The sequence below is a fragment of the Zalophus californianus genome, chromosome 17, assembly GCF_009762305.2.
Source record: "Zalophus californianus isolate mZalCal1 chromosome 17, mZalCal1.pri.v2, whole genome shotgun sequence".
In the NCBI taxonomy this organism is placed as follows: Eukaryota; Metazoa; Chordata; class Mammalia; order Carnivora; family Otariidae; genus Zalophus; species Zalophus californianus.
The window spans coordinates 30,290,684-30,316,330 of NC_045611.1; the positions used below are offsets into that span (position 1 = coordinate 30,290,684).

Sequence of the window (25,647 nt, forward strand, 5' to 3'; positions counted from 1 at the left end):
AAGCATGGTACAATTAATTTCCCAGGGACCAAGCGAAGAATGGATTCAGTGAGTATTCTGATTAGAACGTGAACAGGAGCCCCGAGTACTCGTACAGCCCCCGTGTCTGACAGAATTGGGGCGCCTGGGTGGCTCAGTCGTTAAGCGTCTGCCTTCCGCTCAGGTCATGATCCCGGGGTCCTGGGATCGAGCCCTGCATCGGGCTCCCTGCTCGGCGGGAAGCCTGCTTCTCCCTCTCCCATTCTCCCTGCTTGTGCGCGCGCTCTCTCTCTCTCTCTGTCAAATCTTAAAAACAAACAAACAAAAAAAAGAATTCATTTTTTTGACGCCAATACCAGATATGCTGTAAAAATTTAGAATAATGAAGTGATTAAAAATGTTCTATAGGTAAGGTTTAGAGTCAGGTTTTTCTCAGTACTTCATATATTTTAATTTTTTGTTTTGTTTTCATGTCTCTTTATGTTTCCTTGGTTTACACATAAATTAAAAGGCACTAGACCAAAGCCTAACGTGGACAAGAAAAAAAAAAAACATTATTATTCTAAAGTGTTAATTGTGGCTACTGAGATTTTACTTTATTTTTTTCATTATGATAAATGCACTGTTTATTCCCCATTCCCTATTTCACCCAGACTTCCCCTACCTACCTCCCCCTCCCCAACCATCAGTTTGCTCCCTCTAGTTAAGAGTCTATTTCTTGGATTGTCTCTTTATTTTTCCTTTTGTTTGTTTCTTAAATTTCACATGAGTGAGATCATATGGTATTTGTCTTTCTCTATTTCACTTAGCATTACACTCTCTAGCTTCATCCATGTTGTTGCAAATGGCAGGATTTCATTCTTTTTTATGGCTGAGTAATATTCCATTTAATAAATAACTAAAATATACACACACACCACATCTTCATCCATTCATCTACCGATGGGACACTGGGCTGCTTCTATAATCTGGCTCTTGTAAATAATGCTGCTATAAACATAAGGGTGTGTGTATCCCTTTGAATTAGTGTTTTTGTATTTGGGGGAAATAGCCAGTATGATTACTGGGATCGTAGGGTAGTTCTATTTTGAATTTTTTGAGGAACCTCCATACTGTTTTCCACTGTGGCTGCACCAGTTTGCATTGTCACCAACGGTGCAAGAGGGTTCTTTTTTTCCCCACATCCTAGTCAACACTTGTGGCTTCTTCTGTTGTTGATTTTAGCCTTTCTGACAGGTGTGAGGTGGTATCTCATTGTGGTTTTGATTTGTGTTTCCCTGACGATCAGTAATGTTGAGCATCTTTTCATGTGTCTGTTGGCCATCTGGATATCTTTTTTGAAGAAATGTCTGCTCATGTGCTCTGCCCATTTTTAAATTGGATTATTTGCTTTTGGATGTTGAGTTTAGAAGTTCGTTATTGGCTATGTCATTTGCAGATTTCTTCTCCCATTCCATAGGTTGCCTTTCAGTTTTGTTGATTATTTTCTTTGCTGTGCAGAAGCTTTTTATTTTGATGTCATCCCAATAGTTTATTTTTGCTTGTGTCCCTTGCCTTGGGAGAGAGATCTAGAAAAATGTTGCTACGGTCGATGTCAGAGAAAGAACTGCCTGTGTTCTCTTCTAGAATTTTTATGGTTTCAGGTCTCACATTTAGGTCTTTAATCCATTTTGAGTTTATTTTTGTGTATGGTGTGAGAAAGGGGTCCAGTTTCATTCTTTTGCATGTAGCCATCCAGTGTTCCCAGCACCATGTTGAAGAGTACCTATTTCAGTCTTAAAGAAGTGGTGCCTTGAGGCTGCTTCATGTCCCTTGAAGTCAGTCATCCTTGTGTTTGTAATAAGCTACTTTCTTTCTGCAGAGCTGGGGGCACATAGGTTTTAAATTTACTTTAGTTGCTTCTGTCCTTCATTTGTCAAATACTTCTTGCATATCTACTACATCCAGGCATTGGATTGGCTGTTGGGGAGACCACGAAGGGAGAAACACATGGTCCCCGCCTCATGGAGCTTACTGTGTAGTGTCGGAGACACATTAATACGTCCTCTCCCAAATAAGTGGAAAATCACCCTGAGCAAGTGGTGTTTCAGCTGAGATCTGTGATAGGGGAGAAAAAGAAGGTTCCAAGCAAAGGAAATAACCAGTCGAAGGTCCCACCTTGCAATGGGATGGGGTGGGGTGGGAGAGCATCACACCTCAGAGGAATTACAAGAATGCAAGTGACTGCAGCCTGGGGCAGATGGGGCTGAACAGGTGCTGGCCCCGCCATGCCATTGGTCTTCATCCGAAGGGCTATGGGAAACCACTGAAGGGTTGGGCTCCTCAATAAACATTGAGGCCCTCCCAGCCATGAAGAGGAGGGACGTGGATATCAGGTACAGAAGCAACAGTACTCATAGAAACACCCCTAACATTATCTATGGGAAACCGAACTCTCCCCCCACTTCCCACCCTCCCATAAATAGCGTGGCTTACTGTCACTCATCTCGGTGAATGTTCTCACCATCCACCCAGTAGCTCAGGCCAAAAATCTAGGTGTCATCCATGATACCCCCTTTGTCTTCATACCCCTACCCCCATGTCTTATCAATGGCCCAGTCCTGTCCATTCTACCTCTTAAATATCTCTGCAATTCCTCCCCTTCGCCTTCTCCACCATTACCTTCATGCACCTGTCTCTTGCTCAGTGACTGCAATGGTTTCCCAAAGGCTCTCTTACTCTGGTGGCTTTTCAAAATACAAATCTGATCCGGTCACCACCCTGCCTCAAGTCCAGGGATCCAGGATTAATCTTGATTGGCCCTAGCCCATCATGGCAGCCTCATGCCACTTGCCCTTGATTGGTTCAGTTGTGGATGGACACCCAGTGACTCATCTGGGGTTACTGGAACTCGGGCATTCTTCTGGACAACTTCTGGATAAGGTGTTCTTGCTCTTTGGAAAAGACCGTTGGAAGAAAAGGATCCTTTTATTTTGCTAGGCATTATCACATTTGGTTGTGCCTCTGTCCCAAAGCCAAGGGTGCCACTCCCAGAGCCTGCCCTACCCTGTGAGATAAATCCCCTTGCTTTGGGATCGGGCCAGAGAGGTGCCAGGGGAGACCACCTGTGGCCAGAGAAAAGGATTTCCTGCTTGCCTTCCTCTTGGTATTGATTGAAACTAATAGCACAACAACATTCATAAGTGTATTCAGCCTGGACAAAAGGAAGTGGCTCAGGAGTGTTTTCGGCTAGGGGAGGAAGTTGGATTTCGGAACCAGCCCTGGGAATTAACGAGGAGAGTCTGGCTGGCTGCCTGCCATTCAAGAAGGTCATTTTACCAGGATTTCAAAAGGCAACCCAAAATGGAACAACCTGATCAGAAAATACTCCTCTGCTGAGGAGTGTAGGATACTGAGCCAGGTGCAGATTGGAAGGGCGTCCGGAGAGAAGGCACCATCGTAAGAAAAGCCTTGGCAGCGTGAAAGCCAAGGGCAGCCATCACAGAATGGGGCTGGAGACAGGCGTGGGAAATGAGGGGAACTTGGGAAGGGAGGCCAGCATAGGGTGTGCCTTGGAAGGTGGGCTGAGTTTAGATTGCTCTGCAGCCTGAACTGGCTTCCGTGGAAAACTTTTGAGCAGTAAAGGATTAGAAGTGGTGAAAGTGTTCTGGATCAGAGTGAGGGTTTGTGGGGTAAAAAGACAGGGTCGGGGGACCGGGAGCTATGTTGCCATGGAAGAGGTCCCCAAACTTCAGCGTGCACCAGAATCACCAGAGCAGCTTGTGACAGATGTAAATTCCTGCTGCTCACCGCCCCCCCGGATTCGGATTCTGTAGGTTGTCTGACTGGTACATTTTTTAAAAGCTGCTCTGGCAGCGCTACCGCCAAGCGCTGACAGAGCTGAGCTCCCACCATGCGCTCGTCCATTCTGTGACTGGGAACACCGCGTTTCTCAACGTGACATAAAACGTTCCAGTAGATTCCCTCGACCTGACAGCCACCCCGGCCCCTCCCGCTCCAGGCGGACAGAGGGGGCCCGACGAGGGGTTCTCGGGGCTCGGGGCGCTCCCACCGCCGGCCAAGCCGGCCCGCACGTCGCGCTCTCGGGGAAACCGACCCTGCCCTGGCCCTTCCCCGGCCGGGATCTGGAAAATCTGCACTGTCTCCCCAAATGGCCGCAGTGACCACGCACAAAGCTGTGGGCGGGCCTCTATGATGACTGACGGATGTCGTAACCAATTACGTTCAGGTGCTTGTTTGTTTCCTCCCCATCCCTCCCCCGGGGCCGAGACTTCCGTGACTGACAGTTCACTCTGGGCGCTGTTACGTAAGGGGAGGGTCTAGTGCTGCCCCCGCCCGAGCGGAGCAGATTTGATTGGCAGGGCGGAGTGCTGTCGTTCCCAACGCCTCCGGAAGAACGTCCTTGACGGACAGGTATGGGAGCCACTTGGCGCCGGGAGGCTGGGCGGAAGCGTCTGGGCCCAGGGGCGTGGGGCAGGGGGCGGGGCCCAACACTGAGAGCAGAGCAGGGCGGGGCGGGGAGCAGGCAGGGGCTGGGCTGGCGCTGCAGTCAGAGATGCTGTGGGGCCGCGACGGCGCTCAGCAGCTGGGAGCACTGCGTTGAAAACGCCGAGGTGAGGTGCACTGCCGGGCCGGCTAGGAGGGACGGGAGGGACGGGAGGGCCGTGGAGTCTCGGCCCGGCATTTGTCTGCCTTACCCGGCGCTCTCGACTCCGTAGCGACGGCGGCCGCGCTGGGACACGGGGGCGGGGCCGGGCACCTGTCCACGTTTGCAGGCACCTGCTGCGCTGGCGGTCGCGGGCCCTCGGCCGGCGTTGGGAGCTGTCGGGGTGCTGGGCCTGGAGGCCTGAGGGAGGGAGGCGGGCCCGACCGGCTCGCCCCGTCCGCGGCCCGCCCTCCCCGCCTCCGTCCTGCGCGCTGGTTGGTGGGGGGGGGAGGAGGCGTCCTCGAGCCCTGGAGGCCCTCAGCACCCCACTGGAGGGGCTCGAGGGCCCGGGGCCGGCCTCGAGCCAGCTGCAAAGCAGGGACATGGCCCCTGCCTTGCCTCACCTCGAGACAGGTTTGTCCGGATTCCGTGCGTGTGTGGAGATGGATTTACGCCCCGGGCGAGGGTGCCGGTCCCGGCTGTCCACAGCGAGTCGCCGGGCCAGGGTCGAGGCTGTTTTTTGTCCGTTCTCGGTGCCGTACTCTGTCTTCTCTTAACGTGGAGTTTAAGGCTGTTCGGGGTGATGTATTAAGTTAGTGCCTATTTAGGGGCCGTGGCACGTAGGAAAGCAGCACCCTTCTTGTAGGTTTTGGCTCAAGCCATGTTGAGATCATTTGTACGGGTCCACTGATTTCTGAGCTCTCTGTCATAAAGGAAGACCGTCCTGTTTGGTTTGTATGGCCGAACCAGCAGAAATTCTCAAATTGTGTCCTAGGGCTTCCTTCCATCTATGTCACCCTGTTGGAAAATGCTGAACCCAGTCTGGGTAGGCTAGACATCTAATAGACCGTGTAGTTATTCTCTAAAAGCGCGCTGGTTACTTCAGGTGATTATGACGCTACTGGAAGCACAGGAAGCAGTAGAAACTACCTCCTGCTTAAAGAGAACAGGAACTGGGGGCAAGTTTGGATTCTTAAAGGCAAAGTTATAGACTCATTAGGTGTTAGACTTGGAAGGGACCATACAGGTGAATGAATCACTCCAGTAAATTTACATGGTGGTGAGCACTGTGTCCCAAGGGGAGGGGATCCTCTGTTAAGTCAGATGTGTCCTAGATGACAGTGGGTGCCGTACATTACTCTGGATCTGAAAACCAACATTTTCATTTGGGCCAAATGGGAACATGCCTGCACACATTTTTGATGTCCCAACCATTCTCCTCTGTGCTCTAGTCACCTTTAAAGGCAGATTTGTGGAGAGCTCTCAGCAATAAGTTGCTGTTTGTTGGCTGTAAGTCAACAGGTTAGTGGAAGAACCAGGAGCCTCATTCCTTTGATTTAATTACTGGGTGGCATTATGTCGTGGAAGCAAAATAGCAGTAATTGGCACAGGCGAGGTATGGGAGACTTGGTACCCACCTGCGGATATCATAGTCTTGTCATAAAACAAATTTTTGCTGTCAGGGACATTTGGTACAGGGTTCTCTAATGATTTGCTTCTTATGAATTTAGTAGAATGTTGCTAAGTTTTGACCCTTTTAACCTTCAGCCTTTTCGATGGGTGCAAGTAGGAATTCAGAGGAGCTCTGCTTTCCACATAACCGAGCCTGGGGAAAATTACCAGAGCAGAGAAGTTGTTCTTACAGCTTGGCTTGCTGCTTTTCCTCTGCCTCTTCCTCTCTATTTTTAGAAATGACCCACTGACTTTGTGACCTTTGAGGCATACTTTCTTGTCCACTACTTGAAGCTTTGCTGGGAGATGTGTTTGTGAAATGTCTCTGCACTCCTCTGTTGCGTTCATATGTACCGCTTGGCCACTCCTTCAGCGTCTGATTCTGTAGTTTCCACACATTAAGCAGAGAGAAAGACCATTTCTTGGGGATGATCCTGCCAGGACCCAGTTATCCCTCTCTAGCTTACCTGCTCTGCCTTCTCTCTGTTATGTCTCTGGCTACTAGTTTTGCTGGGGAGAATAATTTTAAGACACAAATCAGCCCCTTGGCTCTTTAATTCCTGTAACCCTGAACAGTGACAGACCTTTTGTGTATGTGGGGACAGTGCATCCTGCACCCGGCTTTCCCTATAATCGAATGCCTACATATTATGCTAGTAGCAACTCTTGTAGTCTGTCCATATCTTCTGCATTTCTGGCACCGAAGCTGAACTGTGTCACTGAATATTCTGAATCCTGGCCAAGGATTCATTACACAGATTCCTGTAGGCATTTAAAGGTGGGAAAGAAATTGGATTCAGAAGAGGGAGGGGGTATTGAAAGGAAACTTTCTGAACACTTTTCCCCCTAATTTTTATAGCTATATATTATATAACGTTATGCTGAATTTCTATTTAGAGTGTCAGATTTAGTTCTTAACTATCTTGGAAATCTTAACTGTTGATGTTGGTATGTTTCTATGTTTTCCCATCTCATTTTTAGGTAAAGTGACTTCTGAGGACAGAAGAGTTTGATGACGCAGACCACTGAATTTCTTTGTTTGGAGTCCACGTTATGAACCCTTTCTGGAGCATGTCTGCAAGCTCTGTCCGCAAAGTAGGTATAGTTAATAAATTTAGTGAGGAAACCCATTTGAGTCAAAGTAGAGGTCAAAAATAATTCATTCCAAGGTTGCCTATAATCTTAACAAAATTAGCTGGCTTTGCTTATTAGTTTTTTTTTTAAGTTTATTTTTTTTTTAGTAATCTCTATACCCAACATGGGGCTCGAACTCACAACCCTGAGATCAAGAATCTTCCGATGGAGCCAGCCAGGCACCCCTAGGTTTTACTTTTGAGAAATAATTATTTTGCTGATTAAAGTTAGTTTCTGAGACTGAGATAGCATCTCAAATAGAAATCATCCTGGTAATTACAATTCTAAGATTATTTTTTAGGGTACATTTACACATGATGAAATTTGTGACACGTTATTGTAGTAGTCTTTTTACTAATTTGTAAGATTCCACAGTCAGAGAAGCTTTGAGAAAGACCAGTCCAATGTGGCCAACTCAGACTTGAGGGCACTGGTTTCATTTTTCCAAACAAAATGTCCATTTTTCCAAACAAAATGTCCATTTTTAAATTGCAAAGACAGTACGTTTTAGGAAAGCTTAAAAAATGCAGACAAAAAGAGAATGAATATAACCCCTAACTCCACGTCTAAGAGACCACTGCCAGGAATCATCTTTTTTCCTCTGCACATCACATGATATCCATTTTTAATGCAGGTAATTTAAACAGCCTTTGGCTGTACTTGAGCCAAGGAAGTGCCTGTGAGGTGGTGGTTTCATCTCTGACTCATGTAGACCTTTGTCCCTGACTCAGGCTGACTGACAGTCTGTGCTTGGGAGAGTCCAAATGTGGATCATCTCTATCAGGGACAAGATCAGAATCAGAGCAGCACAAGTGAGAACGTAACTTCATTCATTGTTTCTAAGCGAGGTGCTCACGCCAGGTGGTGGCTATTTGGGAGTCACCTCTACTGTTGGTTTTGAGCTGCTTCACACCTGACCTTCTACAGCACGTAGGAGCCAAACGACTCTTCTTGTACAGTTGTCTAATTGCTGAGTAACCCCTTGCCCTCTTTTAGGGGTCACCAGAGGAAACCATTTCTTTCTCTGTTTCGTGTACATCCTGTAAATATTGGCGTTGTTTTTGTGGGATGTAGCTTTAAAATTTTTTCCTGTTGCTTTAGTCTTCCTTCAGCTTTGTTCTCTTTCCAATGGCCTGCCTACTCAGAGGACTTTCAAGTTCTCTTGGTCGTGGTGCTAGAACGTCCTTGTGAAAGTCATTCCAGCTTTTAGGTCAGGGATAAGCGTACGTCACATGTACTCTCTTGATTTAAGAATCATGCTAACAAATGTTCTCACCACTTCATCCTGAATAGCGATCTGACGGTGAAGAGAAGGCGTTAGCAGGGGACGTGATAACCAGCCCTCCACGTGCTGCCCCGAAGAAACAGCTGCCTTGTATTCCCAAAAACGCTCTGCCCATAACTAAGCCTACGTCCCCCGCCCCGGCAGCACAGTCAACAAATGGCACACATGCTTCTTACGGACCCTTCTACCTGGAATACTCTCTTCTTGCAGAATTGTAAGTGCTTAAACTATCTGGTTAGATTCTGACTGACCTTTGAAGGTGAAAAATGAGATTTATTCTGGTGCACTCCGTAAATGCCTGTGTCGTTCAATCTTAAAGCTCAAATGCATCCCCCTCCAATATCAGGTGGATAAGATTTGAAGGCAAACATGGGCTTGCATTTCCGTGTCTGTTTTGGAGAGCAAGAAGAAGAGACGAAGACTAAGCACCTAAAGTCAGTCAGGAATGGAGTAATTTTGGTGTTCCTTTATATGAGGTGAGGAAGTCCCCTCCTGAGGGGGTGCTTGTGGAGAGCGGGACAGTGGGAGGTAGTAATCTGTCCCCTCTTGGGTCAGACCCAGCTGGAGGCTTGTGCTCCCCTGTGGTGCCCACCTTCTAAGAGGTGACAGCCCGAGGAGAGGGTCCAATAGGCCAAGGTCAGGAAGCCAGACCTCAGGAGCCAACAGTCGAAGGAACCGGAACCGCCAACTCAGAGAAGAGACCACGTAGGAGGTACTTATTAAAGCTGCCCTCGTGTATTTGAAGGTCTGTCATTACAAAGGGGATTGGACTCCTGCCTTGTGACCCACAGGGGCAGAAGTAGGCAGTGACAGGGAAGTCACAAAGACTTGGGCTCCATGCAGGTGAGAACCGGACGAGTCCCAGCAGCTGAAAGTCAGACTGAAGTCGCCCGTGTCAGTAGTGGGAGGTGAGGAGCGTGCCCAGTGTGCCGGCCACGCTGACCGCAGGGGCTCGGGCAGTGTCGGGTTTGGTCCCGTGTTCCCGGGGCCCAAGTGTGGAGAATGAATTCTTAATTTCTGTCATCGTTAAGTTCCTTTGCACAGCATCCTCAAGTGTTCCCTCGCTGTACCCCTGTGGTAGCAGTGGTCCCTCCAACTTTATAGTGGAGGCCTTGTGTGTGAGGCTGGGCAGCGAGTTAGACAGGCTTCTATTGTGGCCCGAATCTGCTGTCTGTATTAGAACACAGACCGGCCTCCCTGTAGCAGATGCATCTGCTGCTGACATGCTGAATCTTAGTGACTTAAACACGGAGTAAAGGATTTAAAAAAAGTGTGATGGTAAATAGGTAATAAGAACAGACAACGAAGGTTCAACAAGTTGTTTCTCAATAAAATTCAGGCTTGGCAGGTTAAACATGTTTTAAGGCCCGAGGTCAGCATTGTTCCAGCTCCGGTCTCAGCCTTACTCCTTTAGGCACACCGTGATGAGGTCCCCAGAGAGCTGGTACCGCCTTTGTCCGCGCACTTGTCATCCCTTGCTGCAGGGCCCACAGAGGTCAGGCGCCCGGGTTGGGGGGTCACTTGAGAGGGAGAGCACAGGGGGAGCGCCTCACGCACATGTCTGCCTTCACCAAGAACGCTGCAGATGTGAACATGGCCCTCTGCCACATGGAGTAGTGTTCACACTTAAAATGACACCGAAGTGATGGCAGTTCCATGGAACTTTCATTCTTACTACCTAAAATTGTGCTTCAGGAGGCTTTTGAAAGTGTGTGGGTGCAATCTATTGTCTACAGTCACAAAAGCAAAAATTGTACACTCTCTTTTCCCTAAAATTTAATGTCCAGAATTTTAAATCCAGGTGCATTGTTCAGCATTACCTACTGGTTGGTTTCCAAGGTGATGTTTTGGGAAAGTTGATTTCTGGGAGGAAAACTTGATTCTTTGTGTATCCCTGCTTGGCTTGAATTTCTTTGTCCAGGGCCCTCTCTGCTTCCTGTTTCTCTGTGAGCTTCATCTGTAAAGCCGGGAAATGGGCGAGAGTCTGGGCCAGGTGAGGTGGTGAGGACTTGGCTTGTGTGTGAGCTGTTGGCTGCCCCTTGAGGGATTGGTCCTTCTCTCGTAAAGTGAGTGTAGGGTTGTTTGATCCGTATCTGTCATTTACATCCATACAATTTCATTATTCTGCTTCTGTTTTAGTACCTTGGTTGTGAAGCAGAAGCTACCAGGTGTCTATGTGCAGCCATCCTACCGCTCTGCATTAAGTAAGAAGGAGTCACTCTTAATTTCTCGCAGATTGGTTCCTCTAACACAAACTTGGGCCTTAATGGTTTTTTATTTTTTCCCACAGTGTGGTTTGGAGTCATATTCATACGGCACGGACTGTATCAAGATGGTGTGTTTAAGTTTACGGTTTACATCCCTGACAACTACCCAGATGGTGACTGCCCAGTAAGTAAGAAGTCAAGTCTGGCTTCACTTCTTGGGTCCGAGGAGGGCTTAAAGGGCTTGAAAGATTTCTTGGTTCTTTTCCTGAGCTCATGATTTTACGATTTCAGTTTCCCAAGCTCTGCACTACAGCAGAGCTCCGGGGGGCCCCCCACCCCGCCCCCGGCTGCAAAATTGAGTTTTACGGGAAAATGGTAGAAGCTGTCAAGTATCCCTCTTGAGGCAGCCCTTTGACTTAAAAAACACCGTGACTGCCTTGTCCTGAAGCTCCCTTTACACATGTCTGTATAGACCTGATAAGCTCCTTGCTTCCATTAAAGGACATGTCTCTCTTTAAATACAGCGCTTGGTGTTTGATATTCCCGTCTTTCACCCGCTAGTCGATCCCACCTCAGGTGAACTGGATGTGAAGAGAGCATTTGCAAAATGGAGGTTAGTAAATAAGGTTTACTTTGGGGACCTAAGTCAGCAAGAGGATGCTTCAGTGATCCTGCGTGTTTTTCTTTAGGCGGAACCATAATCACATTTGGCAAGTTTTAATGTACGCAAGGAGAGTTTTCTACAAGATTGATACATCAAGCCCCTTAAACCCAGAGGCTGCAGTGCTGTATGTTACTCTGCTTTGTCCTTTTAGATAAATTTGAAAATGCAGCTAAGTAGATTATGTTGGTAACTTTTTGCATTAAACTTTTCACACAGGTACGAAAAAGATGTTCAGCTTTTTAAAAGTAAAGTGGTTGACAGTGTTAAGATGTGCACTGCTCGTTTGTTTGACCAACCTAAAATAGAAGACCCCTATGCAATTAGGTAAGTGGTACATGATCTAGATAAACTGCACTTGCCAGCCTGTACTTCCATGTTCCAGGTGGTCTTAGAATGGGGATTTAAAAGGAAAGTGTGTCATCTGTTAGCCTCCAACCTTTATAATTTGTTGGCAGCTCGCTTTCTGGTACCTCTCGGGTACCCCTTAAACAGAAAGCTGCATGTCGACTGGCATATTGTGCCTGGCAGCAAGCTGTTGAGTGACTTTGATTTTCTGAGGATCCTGGTAATGTGCACGTTCAAATGTCCACACTTTGCTTTTCAGTTGGCAGTTGCAGCTGGAGCCCCTCACACTGCCATATCCCCCCTCCCCCGACGTTCAGATTTGGGGAAGGGAGGGAGACTGAAGAGGGTGAAGAGTGTGTTACTTTAGCACTATGATACTTAATCTTAGATGCATCTGAAGGAGTACTGAGACCCAAGGAATTGTGGATTTAGCTCTCTGGGAGGTTGCGTGGGACAGTGGGTAAGAGCTTGGCCTCTGGGGATAGACGGGCTGGCCTTTGTCCTTACTGACTTGGGTAACCCAGAGCAATGACTTAATTTGACTGGCACACTTTCTTCATCTGTAAATAACAGTACTTCAGGGATGGTTGTGAGGCTGAAATGAGCTGACGCATGTAAGTGGTCTATAAGGGATAGTTACCCTGTGACAGAATCATCTAGAGTCACATCTAAAACTTACATGTTGACAACTGAGTATTGCTCCTTGTTAAGTTTTGTTTAGGGAATAAATGGATGCTCTACAAATTTAGTAAGCCAAAGCGGTTTTTTAATATTTTTCTCTTCCTTAAGCTTTTCTCCGTGGAATCCTTCTGTACATGATGAAGCCAGAGAGAAGATGCTGACTCAGAAGGTAAGTACATAACCATTTTCGAAATCGTTAGCTGTTTCCTTTCTGAAATGTCTTCATTGGAGACTACTATGTACAAATAACTTTTTGGGAAATGAGTTTGTACAGTGCCAACGTCTCCATCAGTCCTATTTTTAATGTCTGTTTTTGATTATGCCTAGAAGAAGCCTGAAGAACAGCACAATAAAAGTGTTCATGTTGCTGGCCTGTCATGGGTAAAGCCTGGTTCAGTACAACCTTTCAGTAAAGAAGAGAAAACAGTAGCGACCTAAGCGCTGGTGAATCTGGTGCACCGTGCACTTTCCTGCCGGACTCGGGCCTAGTTAGAGCTGACCGATGGCAAAGGACTGCCGGAAGAGTAAAACTGTGCGAACGAGGACTGGTATCAGTGTGTCCGTGTGTGCTTAGGTTCTAACAGCAAGTTTTGGAAACCTCTCTTTAAGTAATGCATTACTTCCGTCAGAAGTGTCTTTAGGGTGGTTATCTAGTTCAGTACTCCAAATTATTGGGGACCTCGAGGCTTAAGTATTTTTCTGAATATAATGCTAAAGGTAAGTGACATTCATTTAAACTAATAGAGTAGACAGAGTTCGGCACTCTCTAATGACCCTGGCATCTGTGGTTTCAGTTGTATATATGTTAGGGCGTGAAGAGAGGTAGAGAGAGAGCAGGTTCCATAGCTGATTAGTGCTTTTAAGTGGAAGATCATCTGGACCTCAGTCTTCAGCCTACTGTTTTACTGATTTACAGACTCCTGTCAATCACTGAGGTACACATTAGGTGAGTGAGAGGAAACCAGAACACTTGTTCATAGTTGTTTTTTTGTTTGTTTTTTTTAAAGAAAATTACTTAATACTGTATTTTTATGGCAGGAGGGAGAGTGTTAAAACGGTTTCTAATGAAGTCAGATATTTAAATGATGAATGACTAATGTGTTTTGTAGAGACAAAATAAACCAATAAATGATTGTTCTTTGTCATTTATGCAGGAAACTAAATACCCCTTTCTCAATATAACTAAACAAAGATTAACTTATAAATGCTTTATTGAAAAATACACTTATTTTCATATAAAATTACAGTAGCAGTAAGTATCTTGAGAGGTTTTATAAATATTTTTGCACCACTATTCTAACTGAACAGTGTAAGTTCCATATTTCTTTCAGAGCAATATGAAGTTACCCAGTAACTTGGTTTATACTGATTCAATTTACAATTGAATTTTCTCCCTAATAAGATTATTCATTCATCTTTAAAACTGCTGGAACAATAGTGATTAATAAAGGTATATATTGATAATTCAATAGCTGTTAAATAACATTTCTAATTTTTATAAATGGTACTATGTACTAATAAAAACCTAAATGCTCCAATCTATTTTTTAAACTGCCAGGAACACACCCAAAGATATCTTAAATTTATCACCTTAATAGACACGTGTCTTTCAGATAACTACCTCCTAAAGAAGAGGTCATAATTTTTCATATTCCCTTAATTCAACTTGATTTACAATCTTTACTTAGCCAACTGATCCTTATTAACAACAAAAAACTGGAGAATTTAAAACACATGCCCAAAGGTGGCTACTGGGGCTTGAACAGTTTAAAAAAAGTACAAAAGCATCAAAGATGATATTGCATGTTTAGCCTGGAAGTTTTATACTTCATAAAGTTCACATTGTAGAAAGTGCCATCGCAAATATACAGCAAAATCTGGGTTACAAAATCATGCTTTTTACAGCCCTAAAGTGCCACTTCTTATACAAGTTCACTCACACATTGCACACCAAACAATCCAGCACTTACCACACTGTACCACACCTAATGGGAAGAGGGAAGAATTACACAAAGGGAACGGGAGATTTGGGATGATAATCTAGGAGCTCCAAATCTGGGCTCTCTCCCTTGTTCTGTTTCAGGAATGCAAAAACCTCCTAACTCCTACCAAGCGTTTTGGGACAAACACCTAAGTTTTTGTCTTGCTTTTCATGAGGGCCAGAAGCTGACCACAAAACAGGTAGGAATGAACAGAAACCCAGTCCCTCTGCCAGAGTACGTCAACAGAGACCTCTTACACATATATTTAAGCACGCTCTGTTCCCTGTAATACTTGCAAGAGCGTTGCTGAAGAGTTAAAACATCCATGTTTGGATTCTAAGCAGCCTTGATGGCAAGCACTGAGTGGTAGGAAAAAGGCATTTGGGATGAGTAGAGATATCCCAAGGATACTAGAAGATTAGGAAAAGCCCCATAATCTAGCATGCATTTAATGGTGCTGCTGAACAGAGTTTGTGAAAAGACAGTTTCAGTACAACAGACTAACCTCAGTGAGCACCTCGGTCATTAGCTACATCTTGGAGACGGCGTAATAAGGCAGAATGATTTTCCGGGCAAATTCTTTTTGCGGGTGATTCACTTCCATCTTCCAAAAGAATCCCTCTCTTTTTGGTTGGAGTTTCTCCTGTCCGTATCATACTGTTAATTTCTCTCAATCTCTAGAGTGGGGAAAAAATAAATACAAAACTTTAAAATTCTAATACTCAGAGTTCAGTGGTAAGTCAAAGAACCTCAAATGAGTTAAGAGTTTAACTTCAAGAGTTTGAACATCTTTATAAAGAAAAGACCTACTAAATTATACATCCTCCGATTTCACTTCTCAGCCAGCCATTTTTTAACAAGCTCCAGGGGTGATTCTGATGTACACTTTTCCAAAGATAAGAGTTTGCAAATTTGTGATTTTTTTTTTCCTACAATAGTTATGGAGCATCACCTTGCTATGGCATACTTAGTCAATTCCACACGTCTCTGTTTTCCTTTTTTAAAAAATAGTGTGATTTTACACAGTATTATGCCCTTTTCAGTCTAGTGTTACTCATTTTTTTAAGCAGTTCTCAACTGGAATTTCACAGTACAAGTAAGCCTTAATTCCCTAAGGTATCCATTGTAGGTAATTTATTAGTATGATCTAGAAGGTACTAGTTATTTTTCATCCTTGGGAGAAATGAGAAAAATGTGGCAAATTATTTTCTGTGTTCTATGGTTAATGTGAGGAATCCTGATTGAGGAAAAACTGCCAGGATGCTGGTGAGACTGGACCTATCTATATATAGTGCCTTTAGCATTAAGTTTCTCCAAAGCCCCAAAAGTCAGTTGCCACGTTATTTTCTGGTAGTTTGTTGGTCACAGTTTTTTTTTCACATGCTGCTTTGCTTCACTATCCATGTTTCCTTATGGAAAATATACTCACCATATTCACCTGGGTTTATTATAGAAAAATCTCAAACAGGAAAGTAGGCAGAGTAATGAATCCTCACATAACAACTACCCCACTGCACCAATTTTGGCCAGTCTTACTTGATCTATACCCTCATTCATTTCCCATACACCAGATTGTTTTAAAGCTAATCCTAGACCTATTTTATTCATATTTTATTTTTTTATTTTAAAATTTTTCTGAGGTTTTAAATAAAATCACCAGCGTTCTTATTAGCATATGCACCTTCTCAAATCTTAACCACCTTAAGAAAGCTTTCCTTTGACTTTCTCTTCTACCCGCTTGCATTCCTAATCTCTAGTTTCCTATTTACTTGACTATTCCTTAAATTGTTGTATAAATGTTATTTGTATATAATGTCTATATATTATGTGAAATATAGTGTATAACTTAATGTACATAGCACATTTATACCATACAATATATATTGTACATTAATATGTTACATTACATATAATTTATATACAACACACAGTATCTTACACATCACAATTTATTTACACAATATGTACATATTTAGAACACGAATAAATTCTTATTCCAAAAAAAATTCATACAGAATATGCTGAGATTTCTTATCCTCACTAGTTCCTGGGACATCTACTGTTATTTTTTCATTCGCTGAACAAATCAGGCTTACTTATAGCCTCTGCTTTCTATCTACGAATGCACTCACTAGAAATGAAATATTAAGTGAGGTTTAAAAAAAAAAGGTTTGAAATGGCAGGGGTGCCTGGATAGCTCAGTCAGTTAAGTGTCCGACCCTTGATCTAAGCTTAGGTCTTAATCTCAGGGTCGTGAGTTCAAGTGCCATGTTGGGCTCCACGCTGTGTGTGCAAGCCTACTTAAAGAAATTGAAATGGCATATTTTATGTGTTGTTTGGAATATTTGCTCAGCCAACATTGCATCTTTGATCTTAGCATAAATATCAGTATATATCCCACATCAGTGTATATGCACATCTCTTTAGTTGCTATACAGTATTCTGTGTCTATCACAGTTTAATCCTTTATTGATGTATTATTTCCTCCCAGTTGTTTAATACTACAAACAATGTTATAATATTCAACAGGCTGTACCAGTCCACTGAAACTGCCCTGACAAGTGTCACTAATGATCTCAAATCATGTTAATTACCTTGTGTGGTATTTTAGAATTCTTTTCCCATGGTAGTGTGTAAATGTTAGGCTATCACAGGTTGGTTCAAGACTCAAGGTACTTCTGATCTCAGCTATCTATTAAGTCATGACATGTTTCTTCAACAGTCTAATTTTGCTATTATTTATTGGAGAAACTCCCAATTCTGTGCAAATTTTTTTTTTAAATCTTTCCAGGTGGTGATAGGCAAGATTGAATGCCATAGATCCAGATGCTTGATCTAACTTTTTTTGCACAAAATGTCATTTTTTAAAGGTTTACCTACAGTAAAATTCACCCTTATAAAGTGTACATTGGTGAATGTTTTGACAGTCATGTAACTACCACAGTGAAGAACAGTTTCTTCATTCCCCAAAATTCCCACATTGCTAGTTAATCTACCCACCCCCAGCCAGCAAGCACTGATGATGTTCCCTGTCCCTATAGTTTGCCTTTTCCAGAATTTCATAGAAATGAAACCCTACAGGAAGTGTCCTACCAAATCCAGCGTGTTTCACTTAAGCACCAATGCACTTGAGGTTCGTCTGTGTTGCTGGGTGTATCAGTAGTTTGTTCCCCTTTACGGCAAAGTAGTTGGCCATTATCCGGGTGTACCACAGGTCTACTTATCCATTAGCCAGCTGGAGGACATCTGGGTTGTTTCCCACTTTTTGACAATTAAGAATAGTCTTATTAAACGTTCATGTACATGTTTTTGTATGAACCTTGGGTGAATACCTAGAAGTGAAATTACTGGTTATATCATAAGGGCATGTTTATAAGAAAATGCCAAACTATTTTGCAGGTGTTAGAGCTATGCTGAATCATTCTGCATTCTCACTAGGAATATATAAACGTTCCAAGTGCTCCACATCATTGCCAGAATTTGTTACTGTCATTTTTTGGTTTTAGCCATCCTAATAGGCATGTAATGGATGAAGTGTGTTAAATCTTTTGTCTGATTTTAAATTTGGTTGGTTGGCTTTCCTTTTGCATTTTGATAATCCTTTATAGTTGCAGAAATAAATCCTTTATCAGATAAGAGGTTTGTAAACTTTTCTCCCAGTTTGCGGCTTGTTTTTTCTTTTAAAGAGCAGGAATTCTTAATTTTGATGAAGTTAGATTTATCGGTCTTTTATGGATTGTGCTTTCGATTCTGTTATCTAAGAACTCTGTGTAAACCATGTTCACAAAGATTTTGTTCCCGTATGGTTTCTCCTCAAAGTTTCATAAGTTTTACACTTAGGTCCATGGTCCATTTTGATTCATTTTTATATGTGGTACAGAGTATGGGTGCAGGTTTACTATTTGTATATGATTATCTAGTTGTTCAGCACCATCTGTTGAACAACGAAATTACTTTTGCACCTTTGTTGACAATGAGTTGACCATGTATATGTGGTCTATTTCTGGATTTTATTCTTTCGATCTGTATGTCTGTCCTTTCACCAATACCACATTGTCTTGATTACCATAGCTTCATAGTTAAGTCTTGAAATCAGTGTGGGTCTTCCAAGATTGTTTTAATTCTAGTTCCTTTGCATTTTCATATACATTTTGGAACCAGTTTATTGCACAGATAATTCTGCTGGGACTTTGTCAGGAATTAGATTGACTATATAGATCAAGTGGAAGAAAACGGACATCTTGAAAATGTCATCCAATTCATGAACATGGAATTTCTCCATTTTCAGTCTTTCCTTCACCAATGTTGTATAGGTCTCAGGATATGAGTCTTTTTTTTTTTTTTTAAGATTTATTTGCGAGAGCAAGAATGAGAGAGAGAGAGTGTACATGAGAGGGGGGAGGATTAGAGGGAGAAGCAGGCTCCTCACTGAGCAGGGAGCCCGATTGCGGCACTCGATCCCGGGACTCCAGGATCATGACCTGAGCCGAAGGCAGTCGCTTAACCAACTGAGCCACCCAGGCGCCCCTGGATATGAGTCTTGTACATCCTTTGTCAAAACTTATCCCTAAGTTGATGTTGTTTTGTTTTTTGTTTGTCCAGTATGGGGCTTGAACTCACAACCCTGAGATCAAGACCTGAGCTGAGATCAAGAGCTGGATGCTTACTGACTGACCTAGTCAGGTACCCCTCAAAGTATTTAATGTTACAGTGCTTTAGAAAATTTTTACTTCTCCTTACTCGTTGCTAGTATATAGAAATAAATTTGATTTTTTTAAAAAGATTTTATTTATTTGACAGCACAAGTAGGCAGACAGGCAGGCAGAGGGAGAAGCAGGCTCCCTGCTGAGCACGGAGCCCGATATGGGGCTTGATCCCGGGACCCTGGGATAATGACCTGAGCGGAAGGCAGATGCTTAACCAACTGAGCCACCCAGGCGCCCCAAATTTGATTTTTATATATTAGTTCCACTAACATTTTTTAGATTTTGATCTTTCTATAGAAAAAATCATGTGTGAATGGAGGCAGTTTTATTTTTTCCTTTTCAGTCTGTATGCCTTCTTTATCTTGCCTTATTATATATGTGAGGGCCTAGAGTTATGTTGAATAGCAGTGGTGACAGCAGATATCCTTGCTTGTTCCTGATCTTAATAGTGGACATCTAAATGCCTTCTAAGTATGATGGTAGCTGTAGATATTTTTGGTATGCAGTCTGGATCAGATTGAGGAAATTCCTGAGAGGCTTTATCATGAATGAATGGTGTATTTTGTCAAATGTTTTTTCTTCAACTACTGAGATAATTTATCACCTTCACTTTTTAGAAGAGTTTGAACAATACGGGTTTGACCTGAATGGGTCAACTTATACTTGGATTTTTTTTGATGATTTTAATATTTCCATTTAAGAATACAGTACATAATATATATACAGAATACATGTTAGTTAGCTGTTTATGTTCTCGGTAAAGTTTCCAGTCAATAGTAGGCTATTAATAGGTAAGTTTTGGGGAGTCAAAAGTTATACACAGATGTTCAATTGCATGGGGCATGGTGCCCTAAACCTCCATGTTGTGCAAGGGTCAACTGTATCTTCCTTAAGTATTTGGTAGGATTTATCAATGAAGCCATCTGGGCCTATAGTTTCCTTTGAGAGGATGTTTTTAAATTACAAATTCAGTTCATTTAACAGATACAGGGTTCACTGAGATTACTTGTTGAGTATGTTCTAGAAGTCTGTGTCTTTCAAGGAATTGATCCATTTCATCTGCAGTATTACATTTATTCGCAAAAAGTTGTTTAACCTTCATTATATATTCCTAATATCTGTAGGACCTGTACTGATAGCTCCCATTTCTGATCTTAGTGATTCATCATTTCTTTTTTAATCCTGATTAGTCTGTTGTAGAGATTATCAGTTTTTTAAAAATCTTCTCAAAAAAACCCTGGTTTTTAATGGTCTTAATTTTCTGTATTTTAAGTTGTCTATTTCACTGATTCCTGCTTTTTGTCTAGTTGTTTAGGGTGAAATCTTAGGTTACTAATTTGGGACATTTCTTTTTTCACATAAGTATTTTAGTGCTGTAAATTTCCCTCTCTTAGCACTGCTTTTGCTGTGTCCCACAAATTTTGGTATGTCAAGTTTTAATTTTCATTTAGTTCAAAATACTTTCTAATTTCTTTTCTTCTTTGACTCATAGAAATATGCAATTTAGTTGGCAAAAATTGGGGGGTTTTCAGGTATCTCTGTTACTGATTTCTGATTTGATTCTGTTGTGGTAAAAGAAAATACACTGAATCCTTTAAAATTTACTGAGACTTGTTTTATGGTCCTCGATATGGTGTATCTTGGTAAATGTTCCATGTGCACCTGATGATGCTGCTGGAGTGTTCTATAAACGTCAGTTAGCCAATCTGGTTGTTCACATCTTGAATATCCTTAGTGATTTTTTGTTGTTGTTGTTTACTTGTTCTATCAATGATGTTGAAATCTCTGGATTATAAATTTTTTTCTATTTAGGATTTTATGCCCTGTGACTGGGAAATGACCTTCTTTATCAGTGATAATGTTCTTATTGATATGAAAGCTGGAGTGGCTACATTAATTACTGTTAGCAGATTATATATAACCTTTTCCATCCTTTTACCTTTTTTAAAAAAACACTTTATTGGGATAGAGTTCACATACCATACAATTCACCCATTTGAAGTGTACAAGTCCATGGTTTTTAGTATGTTCCTAGAGTTGTGCAATCATTACATTTAATTGTGTAATTCAGTACCACATGTGCCCATTAACAGAAACCCTCCATTCCTCCCAGACCTAGGCAATCACTAATCTGCTTTGTGCTTCTATAAATTTGCCCATTCTGGACATTTCATATAAATGGCATCATATAATATCCTTTTGTGACTTTCACTTAGCATAATGTTTTCAGGGTCCATCCATATTGTAGCATGTGTCAGTACTTTTTATTGGAGTAATATTCCACTGTATGGACATGCACTTATTCATCAGTTAATGGGATATGAGTTATCATCCTTTTACTTTAAACTGTGTGTGTCTCGATATTTAAAGTGGGTTAATTATAAGCAGTAAATAGTTGGGTCTTGCTTTTGTGTCCGGTCTTACAATTTCTACCTTTTAATTGGTATATTTAGACCATTTACATTTAATAGCTATTTGTTTGCTATTTTCCCACGGTTCTTTCCTTTTTTTCTTTTGAATTGAGTATTCTGACTTGTAGTACTGAGTATTCATTTTTTTCCATTTAACTCTTAATCTAGATGGACTTTATTTGGTTATAGGGTGACTATCTAACACAGGCATATTTTGCTTTATTGTGCTTCACAGATAATGTGTATCAGTGACATTTTCCAATGGGGTTTGTTACTTTGTGTCTTTGTATCAAATTTTGGTAACTGTCTCAAGATTTCAAAGTTTTAAATTATATTTGTTATGGTGATCTCTGGGGATTATGATTCACTGAAAGCTCAGATAAATGGTTAGCATATTTCTTAATTAAGGTATGAACACTTTTTTTTAGATATAACTCACACTTAACAGACAGTAGTATAGTATAAACGTAACTTTTATACGCACTGGGAAATCAAAGAATTCTTCTAACTGGCCTCACTGTAGTGGCCTGGCCTGAACCTGCATTATCTCAGCTGTGTCTATAGTAGAGGAACTGTCCGTCATCTCCTCCAGTTGCTTTTGGGGCTATTGTTGATTTATGTTTCCAGCTTTCACAATCCCACTGGCAATATCATTGGAATCAGATCAAACCTATGCAGTGGTTGGACAAAACTATCTTTAAATATTTGGTCTTCCTATTCAGAAACATCAGTATGTCTTCGTTATTCAGGTTGACTGAGATTTCTACAAGGGATAAGTTTACTCAAAGGCATGTGACAGCTTCGTTACTATTGTAACAAAATGGAAAAGGCTTTCCATTTCCTAAGAGTTTTGCTGCTTTCTTGTTTTCCCCAACTTTTTACTTTAAAAGTTGGAAGAATAGTACATTGAACACCCAGTAATCAGTCAATAACATTTTACCACATTTGTTCTCTATATAATTTTCTTTTTAGCTGAACCATTTGAAAGTCAGTTGCTCACACTGGGACATTGTACCTCTGAATATTTTAAACATATTCTCCTACATAATCCAGTACTGTCATCAATACCAAAGGAATTAAACAGAAATTTAAAGATAAGATTTAACATTGAAGTCCACATTAAATTTTCCCACTTATCCCAAAAATGTCCTTGATAGCTGTGCTTTTCTGTGCAGGATCCAATCAAAGATCATGCACTGCATTTGGGTGTCTTGTCTCTTTAGTCCCCTTCACTCTAGAACAGTACCCTCCCCACCTAACCTCTCCTCATGATACTGACATTGGTGTTTTGGTTATGTGTGTTTCTTTCTAAATACGAGCATCACGTAAGGGGCTTTAGGATCGAGTTGTACTCCTAAACACAGCACATGATTCCCAGTGATCTAGTCTTACTGCCTCACGGACATTGTTTTCTTTCCTTTCCTGGTACTTCCTGGATACCCCTTCCTTCCACACCTCAGCATCTTGCTAACTTTTCTTCCATTAAGGCCTCATGCAAGCTCCCCTCCCCATCACAGACGGAGGCAGATGCTGCCACAACAAATCTGTACTAAATAGGACTGTCACACTGCATTGTACAAAATGTCCATTTCTCTCCTTAGACAAAGAATCCAAAGGACAGAGACACTACCTGTCCCAGAAACACACTCCATAATCAGTTTAGAAATCCAAATTTTCCTAACAAAAATTTGGATTTTAAATGGAGTAAAAACCATAAAACTCCAGATTTACAGCAGAGTGAACTATAAATGCACAAATAGGAAAAGCAATGAAAATAAATCCAAATCCTTTATTTCCAGCCTTAAAGTTCTCCCCCCAGCCCCTGTTTTTTGCTCCACTGGGACTTACTGGTCACTTTTCCCTGGTAGTTCCCATCACTCATGTGAGTACTGAGCATTTCCCATTAACCCCAATTCCAGCCTCCTAGACATTCTGGGGTCAATAAAGGCCAAGATTTATGTTAGGCTCACCTTTGAAGGACTGTTGCTGAAGTAGTAGAAAATCTTTTCTCGAGGAGAAAGCATTGTTTCATTTTTATGTGGAGAAATGTAGACAGGATGATTTTGAGATAGCTGTATTCGGCGAGGAGAACCTGTCCTTACAAATGGATAGGGAGAGAGTGGAGGAGCATCCACCTGTTTAAAAAAAAAAAAAAAAAAAAAAAAACTGTATTCCTAAGAAAGGTAACGAAATTTCTAACCAGGTATTTTTTATGAAAATGTTTTTTTATTAAAAGAGCAGAGAGGTATATACTAAACCAGTAGCTTTTTGAAGAGTAAACAGTAGTGTATTAGCAGCCACAATTACACTTAAAGAAAACCATACAAATAACACTTAAGTGCTTAGTTTGTGCCACTGTTTTAAGCATTTTTAATACATTATGGCATTTAATCCCCACAGCAACCCTATAAGCTAGGGGTCTACTCCTATTCCCATTTTATATATGAAGAGACAAGAGGCAGAGAGAAAGTTAAGGAACCTGGAAGGTTACCGTAGCTGGTAAGTTTTGGACAACGTGAATGCATGCACTCGCTCTCTTGTATTACAGTAATTTGGTATAATCCAAATACCATCTGGTTTAATGTTTCAAAATAAGAAATTCTGTCGGTTAGGCATATTATCTCTGTTAGAGATTTCCTCAGTTTTATTTAACAAAAGAATGATTTCTAAGACTAGCTCAACCTAAGTTATTTCTCCTCCCTCACAAGTGAAAAAAGTACGAAATAATCCCTGTCAAACTTACTACGTTTGCCTGTGAGTACTTCAAGGCAAAGGTTTTAATTTGCTTTATGTAGATACTGTTGTAGAACTGAATGAGGTCTCCCCTCTCCTCCTCTTCCATGTCACTGTTGGCACCTGTGAGGCGAGTCGGTGTAGGAGGGGCGCTGCTAGGCTGTGGAGCCGGCAAGGTGCTGCTTGACCTCATGACAGGACTGGAGTCTCTGCTGGCTGCAGCAGGTAGAACAGAGGGTGTTCAACAGAAAGACTACTCATGCACGATTGTTTTTAAGAAGAAAATTCAGTAAGAGAAAGGCCAACAGCTACCCACTGTACTTGTTTAAGGGCAGCAAACGGGCACTCTGTCCTTCAACCCAGGGAGCAAAGCACAGACATGCCTAAGTATTAACTTCACCCCCCGCCATGCAAAGGCTTACTGAGTGGTTTTCACTAATAAATTACACCAAATTTTCTAGGACCTGTGCCCTACATTGAGTAATGCAAATCAACAGTTAGGGGTGGTATTTCCATAGCATGGTTTCAGTTGGCACGCCAGACTTTTCTGGAACTCAGGCCAAGAAATTCCTGCCTGAAACCTTCTCTAATTTCCCTGGAGAAAAATGCTATGCACAATGTGCCTCGAAGCTGTGGGAGAAAGGACCAACAACTTTGCCACTAAATTTAGGATTCTGTTTATTGTTCCAACAAATTTTTTGCCAATATTTTAACACAGTTGTGATTTCATTTAGTAATCCTTCATCTAAAAAACCCTTAGTCTAAAAGGCCTAAAAAGTGAGAAGCTCCTAATTTTGTAAGTATTCATAAAGACCCTAAACACTTACTTCTGTCTTTGTTTAGTTCTGTTGGAGAATTCTGATGGCTTCTGCTATCGCTGCTGCCAGAATTTCTTCTTTTCCTTTTCCCTTTTATCAAAACACTTCTATACACCTTTAGAGAGACCATGAGAAGGGGACAGATTTATTGAGCACATCTTGGACTACAGGACCTTGACATGTTATTAAATTCTCATAGTGGCTCTATGTAGTAAGAGCTGTTGTCCCCAGGGAGATTAATATATGCAGCCAAGGTCATATATCTGTTAAATAACAGAGCCGGGATTTACACTGAGGCCTGTCTGGCTTCCAATTTCAAATATGGCCTGTAATACTATAATATAAAGGGCAGTGCTAGCACCCAACCATAAAATCAAATTATTCTAAGTCAGATACAAAGATCTTACATACCTACTCCTTGAGATAAATGAATAGTATTAAAGATAAAATGAGTTTTGTTTTCATTTAATGTTGTCTTGGTTAAATGTATTGTTTTCTAAACCAGCCTGAAAGGTGACACAGAAACCAAACAACTTCCTAAATTGACATCTATCTTGTGATTATCCAAATTAAGAAGGAATCAAATATTTCACCTCCTCACCTTT

General features: G+C 42.0%; 2 protein-coding genes across 7 annotated transcripts in view; one reads left to right on the forward strand and one right to left on the reverse strand.

Annotated features, from left to right (window-relative positions):
• The first annotated feature begins 4,250 nt into the window (after window positions 1-4,250).
• LOC113935343 (AKT interacting protein) lies at window positions 4,251-13,541 on the forward strand. Of its 4 annotated transcripts, none has more exons than XM_027617211.2 (10): window positions 4,251-4,392; window positions 7,058-7,171; window positions 8,504-8,709; window positions 10,635-10,699; window positions 10,786-10,886; window positions 11,227-11,315; window positions 11,392-11,490; window positions 11,583-11,690; window positions 12,501-12,561; window positions 12,720-13,541. In XM_027617211.2, exons 2-10 carry the CDS (start codon window positions 7,130-7,132, stop codon window positions 12,828-12,830), a joined length of 882 nt encoding a protein of 293 aa, XP_027473012.1. In that variant the 5' UTR covers window positions 4,251-4,392; window positions 7,058-7,129; the 3' UTR covers window positions 12,831-13,541. The 4 variants fall into 4 exon arrangements, with proteins under 4 accessions (XP_027473012.1, XP_027473010.1, XP_027473013.1 ...); XM_027617209.2 differs by lacking the exon at window positions 4,251-4,392 and adding an exon at window positions 4,464-4,592; XM_027617212.2 differs by lacking the exon at window positions 4,251-4,392 and adding an exon at window positions 4,464-4,592 and having other exon boundaries at window positions 12,723-13,541.
• Window positions 13,542-13,585: 44 nt separating this feature from the next.
• RBL2 (RB transcriptional corepressor like 2) overlaps window positions 13,586-25,647 on the reverse strand; it is a 49,382-nt gene continuing 37,320 nt past the window's right edge. For all 3 annotated transcript variants that reach the window (XM_027617206.2, XM_027617205.2, XM_027617207.2), the window contains 4 exons: window positions 25,052-25,157; window positions 24,235-24,440; window positions 23,462-23,626; window positions 13,586-15,051 (listed from right to left, as the gene is read on the reverse strand). In XM_027617206.2, coding sequence (XP_027473007.2) covers window positions 14,881-15,051; window positions 23,462-23,626; window positions 24,235-24,440; window positions 25,052-25,157 — 648 coding nt within the window. In that variant the 3' untranslated portion in view covers window positions 13,586-14,880. The remainder of the gene's footprint in view (window positions 15,052-23,461; window positions 23,627-24,234; window positions 24,441-25,051; window positions 25,158-25,647) is intronic.

Bases quoted from the DNA above. Each gene is read 5' to 3' on its own strand.
- LOC113935343 (XM_027617211.2), top strand. From the start codon at position 7,130: ATGAACCCTTTCTGGAGCATGTCTGCAAGCTCTGTCCGCAAA. The intron at 8,710-10,634 runs GTAAGTGCTTAA...CTTCTGTTTTAG, and splicing joins TACTCTCTTCTTGCAGAATT to TACCTTGGTTGTGAAGCAGA. The intron at 11,491-11,582 runs GTATGTTACTCT...CTTTTCACACAG, and splicing joins AACCCAGAGGCTGCAGTGCT to GTACGAAAAAGATGTTCAGC.